We start from the raw sequence: 15,277 nt of genomic DNA, 5'->3' as shown, positions 1-15,277 counted from the left end.
GAAGGGCTAATTCTATCATATATATATATATATATTAGCGTGAGCTATCATATCAAAATACCATGCAGTGTATGGCTTATCAACAACAGAAAGGTACTTCCCTCACTGCTGAGAGCTGTAATTCCCAGATCAGGCTACCTGTGCCGCTGGCTTCTGGTGATCGTCCTCGTCCAGGCTTCAGGCTACTGTCTCTTGTGGTGTCTTCTTAAGGCAGAAAGGACCAGGTGGGGGCTGGCCTCTGGTAAGGGCACTCACCCACTTGTTAGGGCTCCACCCTCAGGAAAATAGCTCTCAAAGATTCTCTCTCCCACAAACAATCACAAATGGGGGTTAGACTTAAAGACCTGAGTTATGAACAGACACAGCATGCTGTTTATAACATGATTTGTGTAAAACTTAACACCAGTAAAACCCATAAAAAGTTTAGCAAATTGTTTTGTTTTGTTTTGTTTTGCTTTTTTACCTTTTGAGACGGGTCTCACTATGTAACCCTGGATGGCCTGGAACTAATTCTGTAGGCCAGATAGGCTCTAACTTGGAGATCCACCAGCACACCTCGTGAGTGCCACAATTAACGTGTGCAGCATCACACTTGGCCTGACATTTGAACTTTTAAAAGATGTCTCTGAGCTAGCAATTTCTATAAGAACATTTTCCCCTTTAAAATGTAGCTTCTTTAAAAGATGAGCTGTTTTTCTGAGACAGTCTCACTATGCAGCCCAGGCAGCCCTCAGCACTGCGGCCCTCCTAGGACAACATGCAGGCACGGCACATCTGGCTTAGAAGTTAGTGTTTACAATTCTGCAAGTTCGGGGACTTTCTTTAACAGACCTGCTTATTTCCCTCTACAGGTCAGCCAGAACAGAGGTCCCCATTGTGAGATAGACTAGTAAAGTCCATTAATCTGTTCTAAAGTGGGGAAACACTTCATCCGTGTGCATTGGGAGGTCAAGGCACATGAGTTCAGATCTACAACCTGTTTCAGGTAAAAGTCAGCTTCTAGGATTTCAACTCCTGTGGGGCTATTTTTCTTGGTGTACATAACATTCTTGATTTATCAGGACTCACAGATACACAAATACAAACTAATCAAGTCTATTAGGCATCTCATACCTAACAGAGAACTGATTTCTGTAACTGATTATCGAATGGACCATAAACACAGTCCTAATCATTGCTGCTCCTAATGTATGGGCCTCGTCTGAGCCTGAACAGTGGTGAGGGGAAGGGTCCTTGCCTTTTGAAGCTCTTCCAGAAAGCCAGGAAAGGACAACAGTTGGCCTAGGTAGGCCTCTCGGTACTGATCTGCAGCAGTGCCCTTGATGGTGAGTCTGTCTAGGGTAGCAAAGTACATGCCCTCCCAGACTGATCAGATATCATTTTCAAAAACATGATACATATAACCACAAAATGAGTAAGTCAAAAATTATTTGTAGGCGAGATAACTCAGCAGTTAAGAGCACTGGCTGCTCTTCCAGAGAACCTGGGTTTAATTCCTAATTCCTAGCACCAACATGGTGGTTCACAGTTGTTTATGACTCCAGTCCCAGGGGAACCAACATCCTCTTCTGGTCTCTGTGGGCACAGACATACATTCAGGCAAACACTGATACACATAAAGAAAAAGATGAATAAAATCTAAAAATAAAATACTCTAAATAAGCCGGCTAATTTCCAAAGTCTTTTTCATTACTCATAAAGGACAGACTTTTATTTTCATTTTTTGAGGCAATGTCTCATTTAGGACATTACCTCCAATCTGCTGTGCAGTCCAGGATAACCCTGAACCCCATCTTCCTACCCATACCTTCCAAGCACTGGGACAGAACTAAACTTTTAAAATATCTTTCTATTCTTAAATTCATCTTTGAAAGTATTAATGGAAGCCAGGTGGTGGTGGTGGCCCATGTCTTTAATCTCAGCACTTGGGACACAAAGGTGGGTGGATCTCTGTGAGTTTGAGGCCAGCCTGGTTGGTCTACAGAGTAAGTTCCCAGCCAAGGCTACACAGAGAAACCCTGTCTTGAGAAAAAAAATTATTAATGGAGTTAGAATTCTACTTTTACAACTGCATCTGACCTGGAGAGCTCTTGTCATTTCTGGTTCTACTGAAGCATGGAGTCCTGCACTAGATCAGATTCCACTCACAGGCTGGTGAGATGGATCCATGGGTACCGCACTTGTCACCATGCCTGCATCCGGAGTTCAGTACCTGGATCCCAAGCGTTAGGAGAGAAGAGACTCATTCAACTTGTTCTCTGACCTCTGCAAGTGCACTATGGCGTGCATGTGTGCCCACTGCACGTGTGCCCATACACAGCACAAGACAAATAAATGCTGGGGAAGGAGTTCATGGGCTGGGGAGATGGCTCAGTTTATAAAGCACTTGCTGCATAGCCTTGAGGACCCAAGTGAATCCTTCGTTCCCATGGAAACATAAGGTTTGGCTGTGTGTGCCTGTAATCCCAGAGCTGGGGAGGGAGAACAGGGTATGTCCCTGGGCTTGTTGACATCCAGTCTAGCCAAATCTGTGAGGTCTAGGTTTAGTGAGAGACTGTGTCACAAAAAATAAGGTGGAGAGATTGAAGAAGACACCCAACATTGATCCTTGGCCTTCACACATGCATACATCCACATACAATGTACATATGTATAAACACATACACAAAAATATTTTTATATTAATGAGGGTTCTTTAGAGGAACTGAACATGTAGAATAGATAGACAGTAAAAGTATTTAATAGATTGATTTTCAGGATATCATCTGGTAGTCCAACACTGGCTCCTTCAGTGTGAAGAAATCACAACGTGGTGCTGGCAGTCTTCACTCTATGTTAGAGGCTTGAAGAACTGGGTTCTGCTGTCAGTGAAGGACTGTGGCAGCGAAGCAGTGGCTGCAACATAAACCCGACAGTCAGATGAGAAGGCAGTGGAGTGAAAAGCAAGGCTCTCTCCGTAGTCCCCTGCAGCTGGGTTACCCCTGGAAGGTACCTCCCACACTTAGTGTGGGCCTTTCCACTTTCAATAAGTAAGAAAACCTCTCCCAGGCATGACCAGGACTCTCTCTTAGTTGATTTCTGATCCAATAAAACTGACAAACTAGATTAGCCTACACAATTTCCCTCCATTGAAAATGAATGAAAAACGACAGGGTAAAGAAATCAGAAACTGTGAAATATCTAGCCAGTGCCTTTTTCCTTTAAGTGCTGGGAATTGTACCCAGGGTCTCACATACTGAAAACAATAAAAGGTCCAGCCTCTATTGTTTTCTCCCGGAGTCCATGGAAGAGTCTACCAACCAGCTGAGGATCCTAATCTGAGGGATATCAAATGAATCCAAGCTCACTGAGTTCTTTAGTCCATTCACTTTATTCTTCTCAGTCAATTCTATCTCCACAGTTTCTTTTCTGTTCTCATACTTAGCTCCTCTCAGTCCCTCCTGCTCTCAGTCCCTTCTGCTGTTCTCTCATATCTATCTAGTTCTTTACATCTCTGTCCTCATCTTTGTTCTTCTCAATCAACTCTCTTCTGGTGTTCTCTCGTAACTATCTAGTTCTTCCCATCTTCCTCTGTGTGTGTGTGTGTGTGTGTGTGTGTGTGTCCATTCATTAACAACTTGTTAGTAAAAACTACAAAGTAAACTCTCAGGGACAAGTATTCTGATAAGAGTTACACTTGGCAAAGACTTGGTCAGCTTAATTGGTGATTGACCACAGCTGTAGGTAGTAAAAAGTTCTGACTATCTCTTAAAGGGATAGCTGCAAAGGTTACAAGGAAAGAAATTAAACCAATGAGAGATTTAAGGAAAAGGCAAAGAATATGTGTACTATTTTATGTGATTAATAATATCCAGACATAGTTAGTCAATTAACAGCCTTTTTCTGTTAGTCACCTGAATCTCAGGACCTATACATAATGAGTCTACTGAGCTGAAAATCTTACATTAAAAACAGGTGTAGACCTCTGAATAGGTGAGACAGTTGATTGGCTTGATCTGTTTGGGTGGCAACTAGGCAGTGGGACTGAGTCCTGTGCTCATTGCATGAGTTGGCTGTTTGAAACCTGGAGCTTATGCAGGGACACTTGGCTCAGTCTGGGAGGAAGGGACTGGACCTCCCTGGACTGAGTCTACCAGGTTGATCTCAGTCCTCAGGGGAGGCTTTGCCCTGGAGGAGGTGGGAATGGGGAGTGGACTGGAGGTAAGGTGAGGGAGTGGGTTGGGGAGAACAGGGGAACCTGTGGCTGATATGTAGAACTGAATGGTATTGTAAAATAAAATAAAAGGAAAAAAATACAAAAAAAGAAAAAAAAATCTCAAAATCAGAAAAAAACAGGTGTAGAAATAAGTACAAAGTATTAATTGTTATTTGAATCAGAGTGGGGGAGGTGCTGGTGGAGGAAGCTTAGGGCAATAGTTGCTATTGATTTCTTGAAGGACTGAGATATACCAAGGCCAGACACATGCACTATCACTTCTGGTTCACTATAATTCTTCTGAAGAGTTTTGATTTAACAAAGCCAGGCACCTGCAATTCCACTCTATGAAAGTTCTACGAAGACACTTTGTCTGGCCAGTATTTACCTTGTCCGTGGCTAAGGATGGAGAGTAAGACCTCTAAGTGTCTACAGTCCACATGGAACAGTAGATCTAGTATGAAGCATATTTTAGTGTGTTTCTATTCACAAAAATTGTTCAGTTAAATAAGAAACCATCTTATAGACTATTCACAATTATGTGTGCCCATAAGATTGAGATGCAATTGTGAGAGTACATGTACTCATAACATGAAGATGCATGGTAAATGGGGAGACTCATAGCTGTTATTGCATAAGAAGTTTACAAGAGACAGCCAGTTCATTCAAAAGGCAGTAATTCCATAATGCCTTGCATGACGGTTTCCTCTAATGGAACCCTGAGTTCTGATAGGTTGGCCTTCTGAACTCTAGTTGTCAAGTATATTTCCATGGACTATTGCTACCGTGGCTCTCATAGTCACACAGGCCAAGCAAGTGTTCTTCTCCTGAGCTATCTACCCCAGCCCCGAGAGCAGAATTTTCAACGTACCGCTTCAAGAATCTTTCTATATTTGTTGTATTTCACTGATTTGGAAAAACACACTTTTCCATAGTAACATCCCAGAAAGCCTGGATAAATAATAGATGCTGGCTACTCTTTACATTTCTCATCTTTGCAGCTCAACTGTGTCTTACAGCTGAAATGAGGTGTTCTTGCCCCATAGGAATGCTGTTCCATGACACAGTCACATGTCCAGGCTGGCTAGGGACAGCCTGTATACTAGATGCTAGTGAGCTATGTTTATAGTTCCAGCAGTTCACACCATGAACGTTGATCAAAACTGTTATTACCGGGGCCTGGAGAGGTGGTTCAGTGGTCAAGAGCACCAGCGGAGCTGGGTCCAGTTCCTTGCAACCACATGGCAGCTCACAACTGTGTGTAATTCCAGATCTTGGGGACCCTACGTGCTCTTCTGCCCTTTTCAGGCACCAGGCACACACATACGTGTGGGCAAACTCAATACTAAATAAAAATAAATCTTTTTTTAAAGATTTATTTATTATGTATATAGTGTTTTGTCTGCATGTATGCCTGCATGCCAGAAGGGGGCACCAGATCTCATTATGGATCATTGTGAGCCACCCTGTGGTAATTGGGAATTGAACTCAGGACCTCTGGAAGAGCAGCCAGTGCTCTTAACCTCTGAGCCATCTCTCCATTCCCAAATAAAAATAAATCTTTAAAAAATATTGTTAATAACAAAAATTAACAAAATTTTGGGGTGGAACCACACTATGTAGCCCAAGCTGACTTCAAACTGACCAAGCAGCCCAGGCTAGCATTGAATTTGTGATCCTCCTGTCTCAGCTTTCCACGTGGTGGGATTATAGGCATTTTCGACCATGTCAAGCTCAAGAAGCTTTTATCATTTACAAAGTGGCAGGTGTGTCTCTGGGCCTAACAAAGTAGACATCCATTAAACAATAACAATATAATGCGAACCCTATAGATTGTTTTAAATTTTCTAAGTCACATTTTAAAAAGTGAAAATAGATAAAATTAATTTGAAAATATATTTTAACTCAATATATCCCAAATATTTTCTTAGCCAGCAATGCTTCTTTGCTGTTCTTTGACCATTTCATACATGTATGTAATTTGTTCTGACTATGCTCACTCTCTGTCTTTTCCTACTTCCCTCCCCCACACATCAGCCTCCCCCTCCTCCTTACAACCCGGTTCTCACATTCATGTCTTTTTTGTGGCCCACAGAGTTGTGTGACCATGGGTTTGGAGCAATCCGCTGATGCCTGGTGGGCTTACCAGTGTGTACACAACTGACAAGAGTCCCTCTCCCCACTGTGTGTCTGTACCCAATAGGCCAGCAGGCAGGGGCAGGGCCCTGAGTCCCTCCCATCTCTGACTGTCGACAGGGCCAGCTGTGTGCAAGCCCAGTGCAGACAAACACAGCTGCTCTGAGTTCAAGACTGCAGGGCTGTCAGGCCCAGAAGATGGCATCTCGGCCTTCTTCCTAACTTCTCTTACATTCTTTCTGCTCCCCTCTTCTATGGTGTTTAGAGGGGTATAAATGTCTTGGTTAGAGCTCAGTCCTCAGCCATCATATTCTCCTGATAACTTTGGGTAGTCAAGAGTCTCTGTAACGAAAGCTATTTGGGTGCCTGCCCCAACATTCATCATTGTTCATTGTACAGAAAGGCTTATCTGATTAAGGCTTGGAGTAGCTTTTGTATATGGGTAGAATATAGATATTTAGAAGGCAGTCAACACACTTTAAAATGAGCAGCATGTCACACAATTTGTATTTTACAATTACAGCATTTTCCAGTTTAGATTGGCCACATTCAATTCCTCACTTGGCTGTATCTGACATCTCAGCTTTGGAGGGATAGATGAACTTATAATATCGTTGCTCTACAGTTCTTTGAGGGAGCATATTGTATTCTTTGAAGGTGCAAACTGGGCTGGGGAGATGGATCAGTGGCAGATCACATGCTAGCTTTTTCAAAGCTGTGAGTTCAATTCCCAGGACCTTAAAAAGGAAGAAGAGGTTAAAACGAAAAGGTTAAACCATATTAATTTATCAGTACAGAGTTATAGTAAGCCTTATTTTTGTAGTTTTGGAATCAAACCCAAGGGCTAGCCCGTGCTAAGCATGCATTTTTACAAAGTATCTTTTAAGCATCTTTCCTTAACAATATATGTGGCGCTTTTTTTTGTTTGTTTGTTTTTTGAATAACTGGGTAACAGATGTACTATAATTTATCTTTTTTTTTTTTTTTTCAGGGAATTTAGCCCAGGTTGGCCTCCAAATGCCTACACAGCTGAGCATTTGAACTATTGATCCTCCTGCCTCCACTTCCCAAGTGCTAGGATTACAGGTCTGCACCACCAATCTCAGTTTACACAGCGGCTGAAACCCAGCCCAGGGATCCGAGGACGCTAGGAAAGCACTTGGCAAGTTGAGCGACAATTCTAGCCACGGGGTCCTTCGGGCAGAAGCGTGGCCTGCTACATCGTGACCGCGGAGTCCTTCAGGCAGGAGTGTGACCGGCTAAATGGTGGCCGCGGGGTCCTTCGGTCTGAGCGTGACGGGCGTGGGCGGGCGGGCGGACGCGAGTGCGCAGGCGCGCGGGCCCTGACTCCCGGTGCTCGCGCGCGCTTCTGTCTTTCGGCGGCCGGACATGGTGAGAGCGGGGTCGCGGCTGAGCGCGGGGCCGGGGCGCCCGGGCGGGCTCGCTTAGCACGGGGAGGCGGGCGGGCCGGCCTGCGAGGCCGATGCTTGAGACTCCTGCAGGCCTAGAGCTCCCAGCAACGCCCCTGCCTCGGGCTCCTGGAGCCGGACTTGGTTTCTCGAGCGGTTGCTCAGCGTTTTCCGCAGCTCTCGAGGCCGCTCGTTTTATCCGCTTGTCCCCTGGGCGAGCCTCTCCCGACTGGGCGGCCTGATTTCTTTCTCTGCAGCAGGGACTTAGGCGTGCCTGTTTTTTCCCCCGGTTACATGTAATTGTGAATTTTTTTTTTTTTTTTGTAAATAACAATTTGGAACATACAGATTCTTGAAAATGGTTAGAGATATTGTTTCAAAGTTACACATTTTAACTGGGATGGAAGAGAGCCAGCCTTGGCCCACACCGAAGGCAGAAGCAGGCGGATCTCTTGATTTCGAGGCCAGCCTGGTCTACATAGGGAGTTCAGATCAAGCAGGGCTTCATAGCAGAGACTGATGAATTGGTTTGGTACTTGGAGCTGATAGCAAGCATTTGGGGACTGCAGGAGGTGCTCTGAAACTCAAGCGTCTGCGTTGCGCTTCCTAGGGATACTTGAAAGTGACGGCCATTTCAGGTCAGTGATGAGCTGGCATGTATTCTGAATCTAAAGCTGATTATTAACCACTTTAGCTCTAGAATTACTCTGAGACTTGAAAGATGCCGGTCACATACTTGGTCGGGGATGTCACGTTTTCAGACCGTGTAAGTAACCGTGAAATCTCTGCTTTTTCACCGCAAGGGCACACCGCAGAAGGATGTTGCCATCAAGGCAGATGCACCCGACACCCTGTTACTGGACAGACATGCCGATTATATCGCCTCCTATGGCGCAAAGAAAGATGACTATGTGCGTATGATTTTCTGCTGGAAAGTTTCCAAGACGAACAGCTGCCGTAGTGTTTGGCCTGTTCTTTAAGCACTGTCTAATGGCAGAGGGCTGACATGTTCCCCTTGGAAGTCCCATATGCTAGGTGTGCCTTGCATGCTGGAGGTTGATACTTGGTGGCATCCACGACACCGGTGCATAGAGGCATTTCTGGAGTAGGCTAGGATTTGCAGGCAGGAGGGGTGTGTGCCTTTCTGGCTGAGGTATAAACCTTTAAGGTCAATGATGTTTTGGCATGTATTATCTGAATTATGCTGATGTGTAATAACACCATAGCTCTAGAATTACGCTGAGACCTTGAAAAGGTTTTGCCTAAACTTAATATGGTAGTGTACCTGGGGAAATACTGGCAGGAAAAGTTACCACGCCCCTGTGATCTCAGCATCAAGGGGCCGAGCAGGATCACTGAGTTGGAGAAAAGCCTGTGCTAGGTGGAGCGACCCTCTCCAAAGAGGAATCCCTTGTGTGAAAATATTTTCTATACAGCAGCTGAATGTCTGGGTCTTAGAGAACATGTGGTGTTAGTACACACTTGATACTTGGCAATTTCCATAACTTTGGTTAGGCACTCATTAGGGGGTTACAGGCCTAAATGTCCTGTGGATCCTCGTCACCTGTCTACCTACCCTTTTAAACTCTGGGCTTGGCTTGCCAGATGGCACTGAGGTCCTTGCCTGAATGCTTGTAAAATAATGCTTTATAGCTGCAACGAGAGGTTCTGGGATCCATGGAGGTCTCCATCTTCAGCAGGGTTAACCAGTTACAAACACTAGTAAACAAGAGTAGGAATGCTGCTGGCTTTTGATTAAATCACCTGCTGTTGGCACTTGGGAGACTAAAGCCTCATTTAAAGGTGGTCCCAATTGTCCTAAAATTGGGTGGATTATATGTGAAATGGACTCTTTAGGAGTTCAGATTGACCAATTTCGGAAACTTCTATCCCTAGGAATACTGTATGTCCGAGTACTTGAGAATGAGCGGCATCTATTGGGGCCTGACGGTGATGGATCTCATGGGACAGCTTGATCGGATGAACAGAGAAGAAGTCCTGGTGTTTATCAAGTCGTGCCAGCACGAGTGTGGGGGGATAAGTGCTAGCATTGGACACGATCCGCACCTTCTCTACACTCTGAGTGCTGTCCAGGTAGATGCTGTGTTTCCGTAGGGTTTGGGGATTATAATTTACGGGGAGGCAGAAATCTGTATCTCCTGTCAAAGTTACTTCTGTCCTTTTGTGTGAAGTCCTTCCTACAAGGTCAGTGATGTCATGGCATGTATTAGCTGAATGCTAACATGATGCAAATTCTCAAGTGATACTGAGACCTTGGAGGGTAATTTCACTGTATGGAACTGGAACTGACTCCAGTTGAAATTTGTTTTTAGTGAAGAGCCAGAGCTTGAGTTTCTCAGATTATCAATGGTTTATGTAGTAAGACATTGTGGTTACGGGTTAAATGCCTGTGCATTTGAGCAGTTTATAGTAAACGTGGAGGGGCTTAATTGGTGACTTATAGAACAAATCTGTGATACTCACTTGTCTTTCAGATTCTTACTTTGTATGACAGCATTAATGTTATCGACGTAGATAAAGTTGTGGCATATGTTCAGAGTCTACAGAAAGAAGATGGTTCATTTGCTGGAGATGTGTGGGGTAAGACTGGTTTTCGTCAGCTACTCCATACTCAGAACATCTTTGTCTTGGTAGTAATCATAAGATTTCAAGTTGTTCATCTTTTCAGGTCCCACTAAGCAGTTGGTCTAACTGGAGTAAATGGCCTGCTGGAAGTCCCAGCATGCCGTGCTGGTTTGTCAGCACACCACACTCTAAAAGATAAGGTAGGTTCAAGTTTTATCCCCAATATTTGGTAGCTTTGAAGGGCTGAACTCCCTGAAAAGAGGACGTCTTTAAAAGTTTATGAAATTAGTAAATATCTGAGTTGGGACATAGAAAAAATTCATTTGATTAATGTAGATGATTTGTTTTGGGGTGGAACAAAATGCAGGCCTGAGACCAGCTGCTTTGTGGGATGTGAACCTTTTAACATACTGGTAACGAGTTCATTGGCATATAATAGTCCTCCCGTTTTGTAGGTTCCTTCCCTTTTGGGCATCTCTAAGCTACTTAGAAGGGCTGTTGCTTTCTATTTTTCTAGCTGGTTTCCTTAGCTTTTAGGGGTAAACATAAGCTAGCCTGGGCTTTGGGGAATTGAATCGGCATGGTTCTCGCTCGGTTTGTTCTTCAGAAACTTGTAGCTTTTACGTGACTGCCTTGGCTCTTTTTGTCTTTTAGGGGAAATTGATACCAGATTCTCATTTTGTGCAGTGGCAACTTTGGCTCTCTTGGTAAGCTTTAAGTGTTGTGTTGAGGGGCCTGATGAAGCATTTGTGAGTGCTCTGGGCGTTTGTAATGGGTTTTACTTCTTTTTGTAGGGCAAGCTTGATGCTATTAATGTGGAAAAGGCAATTGAATTTGTCTTGTCCTGCATGAACTTTGATGGTGGATTTGGGTGCAGACCGGGCTCTGAATCTCACGCCGGGCAGGTAAGTTTGCTATTAAAATTTAGAGGAGATAACCAATATTAAAAGACAAATGATATTTTATAGTAATTGTTGTAAATGGCCGTGCCTTGTTACATAAGGAAAGTGGTTTGGGGGTGTGTGCTGTGTACACAGCTTCAGTCCTTATAAGTAATGCCCTCCTATCTATATGGGCTGTCTACATTTGGTACTTTAATTGTCAGTTACAGGCTGTTGGGATGGCAGACATGAACCTCCACATGTGACTTAAATTATAACAATGAAAACATTCTAACCTGACCCAATGTGTCTAAGTTAGGACATATTTTTTGTCCTGAGAACATTGTAGAAGTTGTAAATTATTTGGCCATAAAGAAATTCCAAGCATAATATTTCACTGTGACATTGAATCCTAATGTAACCTGATACAAGATGGATGGAGTTTGAATAATTTTGGTAGTGTTTGTAATTTACTATAAAATTATACCTGTGTACTTTATGTCTGTAATTTTAGATCTATTGTTGCACAGGATTCCTGGCCATAACTAGTCAGTTGCATCAAGTGAACTCGGACTTACTTGGTTGGTGGCTTTGTGAACGACAGTTGCCCTCAGGTGGACTCAATGGAAGACCTGAGAAGGTATTGTCTGTAGTGGCTCCTTGAGTGGGTGGTGCTGTGTACTTAAAACTGAGCTTTTCTTTTTTGTAGTTTCAGTACTCCTTAAGGGGAGAGTGAGAGGTCATAGTGAAAATAGAACTTGGGGCTCTCATTGACCCTGGGAGGCACAGACATGAGATATTTGAGTTTGAATGAAGCCAGTCTGGTCTACTTTGGGAGATCCAGGATAGCTGGGGCTACATAGAAAGACCCTGTCAATAAAAGTGCTAAGGGCCATAGTGAACACTGAACATTGAATCTCGGCTGCTCAGGTAACATGGTAGCCACAGAGTAAGTAGGCTATTAAGTTAGCATACAGGCACAGCAAAAAAAAGTTAACCTGAATGAAGTGTCAGCTATCCCATCCCAAAGCTGTTGCAGACACTGAAATCTTCTGAGAGTAAACCATAATTAGTTTTTCAGAGCATTTCATCTTGTAGCCATGTAATTTGTTTGCTTATGGAAATTAAGAAATACTTCCAGTGAAAGTAAACGGGCATTTGCATTTATTGACAGGACTGACTCCATAGTTAGTTAACCGGTAGCAAGTGGAGTTTGCTATGTGTGAGGGGCAGAGAAGCTGTATGTGCTAGTTTCATGTGCTTGTGTGAGTGATGGGCAGGGAGGTGTGCCCGCAGGTAATATCTAAGCAAGGCCTCAGTTTATGCTAGTAATTGAGCTTTGGCTGAGACAGAAACTTAACGTGCCTATTAGTCATTCTTGGAGCTCAGTAAAATGCAGGCTGAACGATCTGCAGGGACAATTCTTAGCGGATGTGTGTCTACCTGGACAGCACTAGTTGAAAGTGGTCTGCCTAGAAAATCTTGTCTCGTGGTTTCATGAATCTATACTAATGGCCTCAGCTGAAAACTGAGTAGAATATTTAAGTTAAATCAATGTATGTTTGCCACCCAGTCCTGAAGTGTGAGTGTCAATATGTGGGAAGTAGTCTCAACTTGCCTGTTGATCATTTCTGGGTTTTCATTGTTACCGTCTTGTACATGCCTGGAGTGAGGCTACAATGTAACGGTTTTGCTGCCTCAGGCTCCTTAGTTCTGTCCACCATTCCTGACCCCTGTTCACTTCCTACTGTTGGAGCATGGGGTTAGACATAAAATAATTTCTAAGGAAGTAGAGCGGTAAATAATAGTGCCAACAGTCTGACTGGTTTCCCCCACTTCTAGTTACCGGACGTGTGCTATTCCTGGTGGGTTTTGGCCTCCCTAAAGATAATTGGGAGGCTTCACTGGATTGACAGAGAAAAGCTGCGCAGCTTCATCTTAGCATGTCAAGATGAAGAGACAGGAGGCTTTGCGGACAGGCCAGGAGATATGGCAAGTACAGTTCTGTGATTTGCAGTTTTTCACTGTTGGTTGATCTATGCTTCTGGGCCTTTGTTTGGGCTGTAGAAATAGTTCTTCATAAGTAATAGTCCAAAGGCTGCTTTGAGAGTCTGAGACTGGAACTTATAGGAATACTGTTTGTTGGGCTGGAGAGATGACTCAGAGGTTAAGAACAGTGGCTGCTTTTCCAGAGGTCCTGAGTTCAATTCCCAGCACCCATATGGTGGTTTACCAGATCTCATTTGTAATGAGATCTGGCTCTCTCTTCTGGCCTGCAGGCACACATGCAGACAGAACACTGTATACATAATAAATAAATCTTAAAAAAAAGAAAGAAAAATACTGTTTGTGAGGTCCTGCATGTTAAAAGCACTGGAGTCTTTCAGGAAACTTGTAAAGCTGTATACAGAAATTGAATAAACTTCATTCTGTGGGTCGGTTATTGAGTTTGTATATCTTAACTGTTTATACACTTCCACAGGTGGATCCTTTTCATACCTTATTTGGCATTGCTGGATTGTCACTCCTGGGAGAAGAACAGATCAAACCTGTTAGTCCTGTCTTTTGCATGCCTGAAGAAGTGCTTCAGAGGGTGAATGTCCAGCCTGAACTAGTGAGTTAGAGTCAGAGACAGGTGCAGTGTTTATCAAACCTGGAGTGACTGTTAATATTTTGTATATCACATGCTAATGATAATATATAATTATATGTATTGTAAAGTAGACATGTATTTAGAATGTTTCTGATATCTCCATAACAGCAAATGAAAGAGCTAGTATTTAATTGGTACCTCCATGTCCTGTTGACCTGAAACAATTGTGATGGCAAATGATTTTGTTAACTGATAGAGTAAAACTCAAGATTTAAATAAAAGATGCACAAATTAATTGAGTGGCTGTTGTGTATGTAGCTGTTTCTTTAGAACTGAAACATTCCCTTTGTGGAGATTATTTCCAAGGCTGTAAGTCATAAACAACTGGTGAGAAGGATGCAGGGGTGGGCCTTGGGCACATTTTTCAGGGAACTTCAGTCTCTGCTGTTGGTTTGCACTTTGTAGGCATGCAGCTGAGTCACCTACAGCCCCAAAAGTCTTTTTTTTTGCCCCCCCCCCCCCATCATTCTTAATGAATTGGTTTGCTTCTTGGGTTTAGGTGGAATTGTTTCTTGGGTCTGATGAGCCCCTGTCTGGACATTTGTCATAATTGGGTTTTGAATTGATTAGTGTGGATTGGTCACAGATTGGGTGAACTGTTGGTATAAATTTGGACTTAGTATATATCTACTTCTGGGTTGAACCTCTGCCCCTTTCCACACAAAAGGAAACAAGCTAATCCCCTCCCCTTTCTGAGATAGTCACACTTGGTGCTAGAATTCCACATCATCCCCAACCAAGTGCTAGAGTTCTGGGGATCCACCTGCATTCCCAGCAAGTAGCCTGTCAAATGTGCACACCTGATAGGGTAGTGTTCGGGTGTCTTCCAATGTCCCAAGAAGGGTTGCTTAAGTATTTCAGTCACAGTCCATGATGCTACACACCTGGTGTACTCTACATGCATGTCTCTATTGTGAAGCCTGGTTTTCAGAGGTGTAGTCCATTAGCATGGTGGCCTGCAGGCAGATGTTGCTGGAGAAGTAGCTGAGTTCTAATATCTGGATTGCAAGAGGGAGAAATTGGCATGAGCATTTGAAACCTCAAAGCCTACACCCAGTGACACTTCCTCCAAGGCCACACCTACTCAAGTGGTGCTGCTCCCTAAGAATTCGAATATAAGACGACATGTGGGGGGGGGGGGGGGATTTGCTTCGTAACTCAAACCACTACACTGCATATGTCCTGTTAACTGGAGAGCATTTATCCTCAGTGCTGCCACCTGGGAGTTGCTATATTTAAGGACTGTAAAGAGTTTTCCAGAGGTTAAGTGCAAAGCTGTAGTTGAAACTTTTCCCCCTACTCTGAAACTGCTGGCTGTAACTGCCCGTGTGATGTCACGGGTGTTCGTCTGGTCGGCACTGTGCCATGTGTACCATACACCGTCATTCTTAGACACTGGGTACTGGGCACGGGGTGA

At 43.7% G+C, this 15,277-nt stretch overlaps 1 protein-coding gene and 3 non-coding genes across 4 annotated transcripts; all 4 read left to right on the top strand.

Annotated features, from left to right (window-relative positions):
- The first annotated feature begins 7,648 nt into the window (after positions 1–7,648).
- Positions 7,649–14,100, top strand: Rabggtb (Rab geranylgeranyltransferase subunit beta). Its single transcript, XM_028879180.2, has 9 exons — positions 7,649–7,723; positions 8,544–8,651; positions 9,637–9,834; positions 10,236–10,341; positions 10,981–11,033; positions 11,121–11,231; positions 11,722–11,847; positions 13,050–13,199; positions 13,690–14,100. Exons 1-9 carry the CDS (start codon positions 7,721–7,723, stop codon positions 13,828–13,830), a joined length of 996 nt encoding a protein of 331 aa, XP_028735013.1. The 5' UTR covers positions 7,649–7,720; the 3' UTR covers positions 13,831–14,100.
- LOC114699858 lies at positions 8,378–8,457 on the top strand. The gene has a single exon (XR_003735599.1). It is a non-coding gene; the product is annotated as a small nucleolar RNA SNORD45 (small nucleolar RNA).
- On the top strand, positions 8,908–8,989 carry LOC114699859. The gene has a single exon (XR_003735600.1). It is a non-coding gene; the product is annotated as a small nucleolar RNA SNORD45 (small nucleolar RNA).
- LOC114699860 lies at positions 9,945–10,016 on the top strand. Its single transcript, XR_003735601.1, has one exon. It is a non-coding gene; the product is annotated as a small nucleolar RNA SNORD45 (small nucleolar RNA).
- Positions 14,101–15,277: the final 1,177 nt, after the last annotated feature.

Source organism: Peromyscus leucopus, chromosome 6 (genome assembly GCF_004664715.2).
Source record: "Peromyscus leucopus breed LL Stock chromosome 6, UCI_PerLeu_2.1, whole genome shotgun sequence".
NCBI classification, from domain to species: domain Eukaryota; kingdom Metazoa; phylum Chordata; class Mammalia; order Rodentia; family Cricetidae; genus Peromyscus; species Peromyscus leucopus.
This window is presented reverse-complemented; position numbering and strand designations above follow the sequence as displayed.

Coding starts and splice junctions, on each gene's coding strand:
- Rabggtb (XM_028879180.2), top strand. Junction 8,652..9,636: donor GCGCAAAGAAAGATGACTAT/GTGCGTATGATT, acceptor TTCTATCCCTAG/GAATACTGTATGTCCGAGTA. Junction 11,034..11,120: donor TGGCAACTTTGGCTCTCTTG/GTAAGCTTTAAG, acceptor TTCTTTTTGTAG/GGCAAGCTTGATGCTATTAA.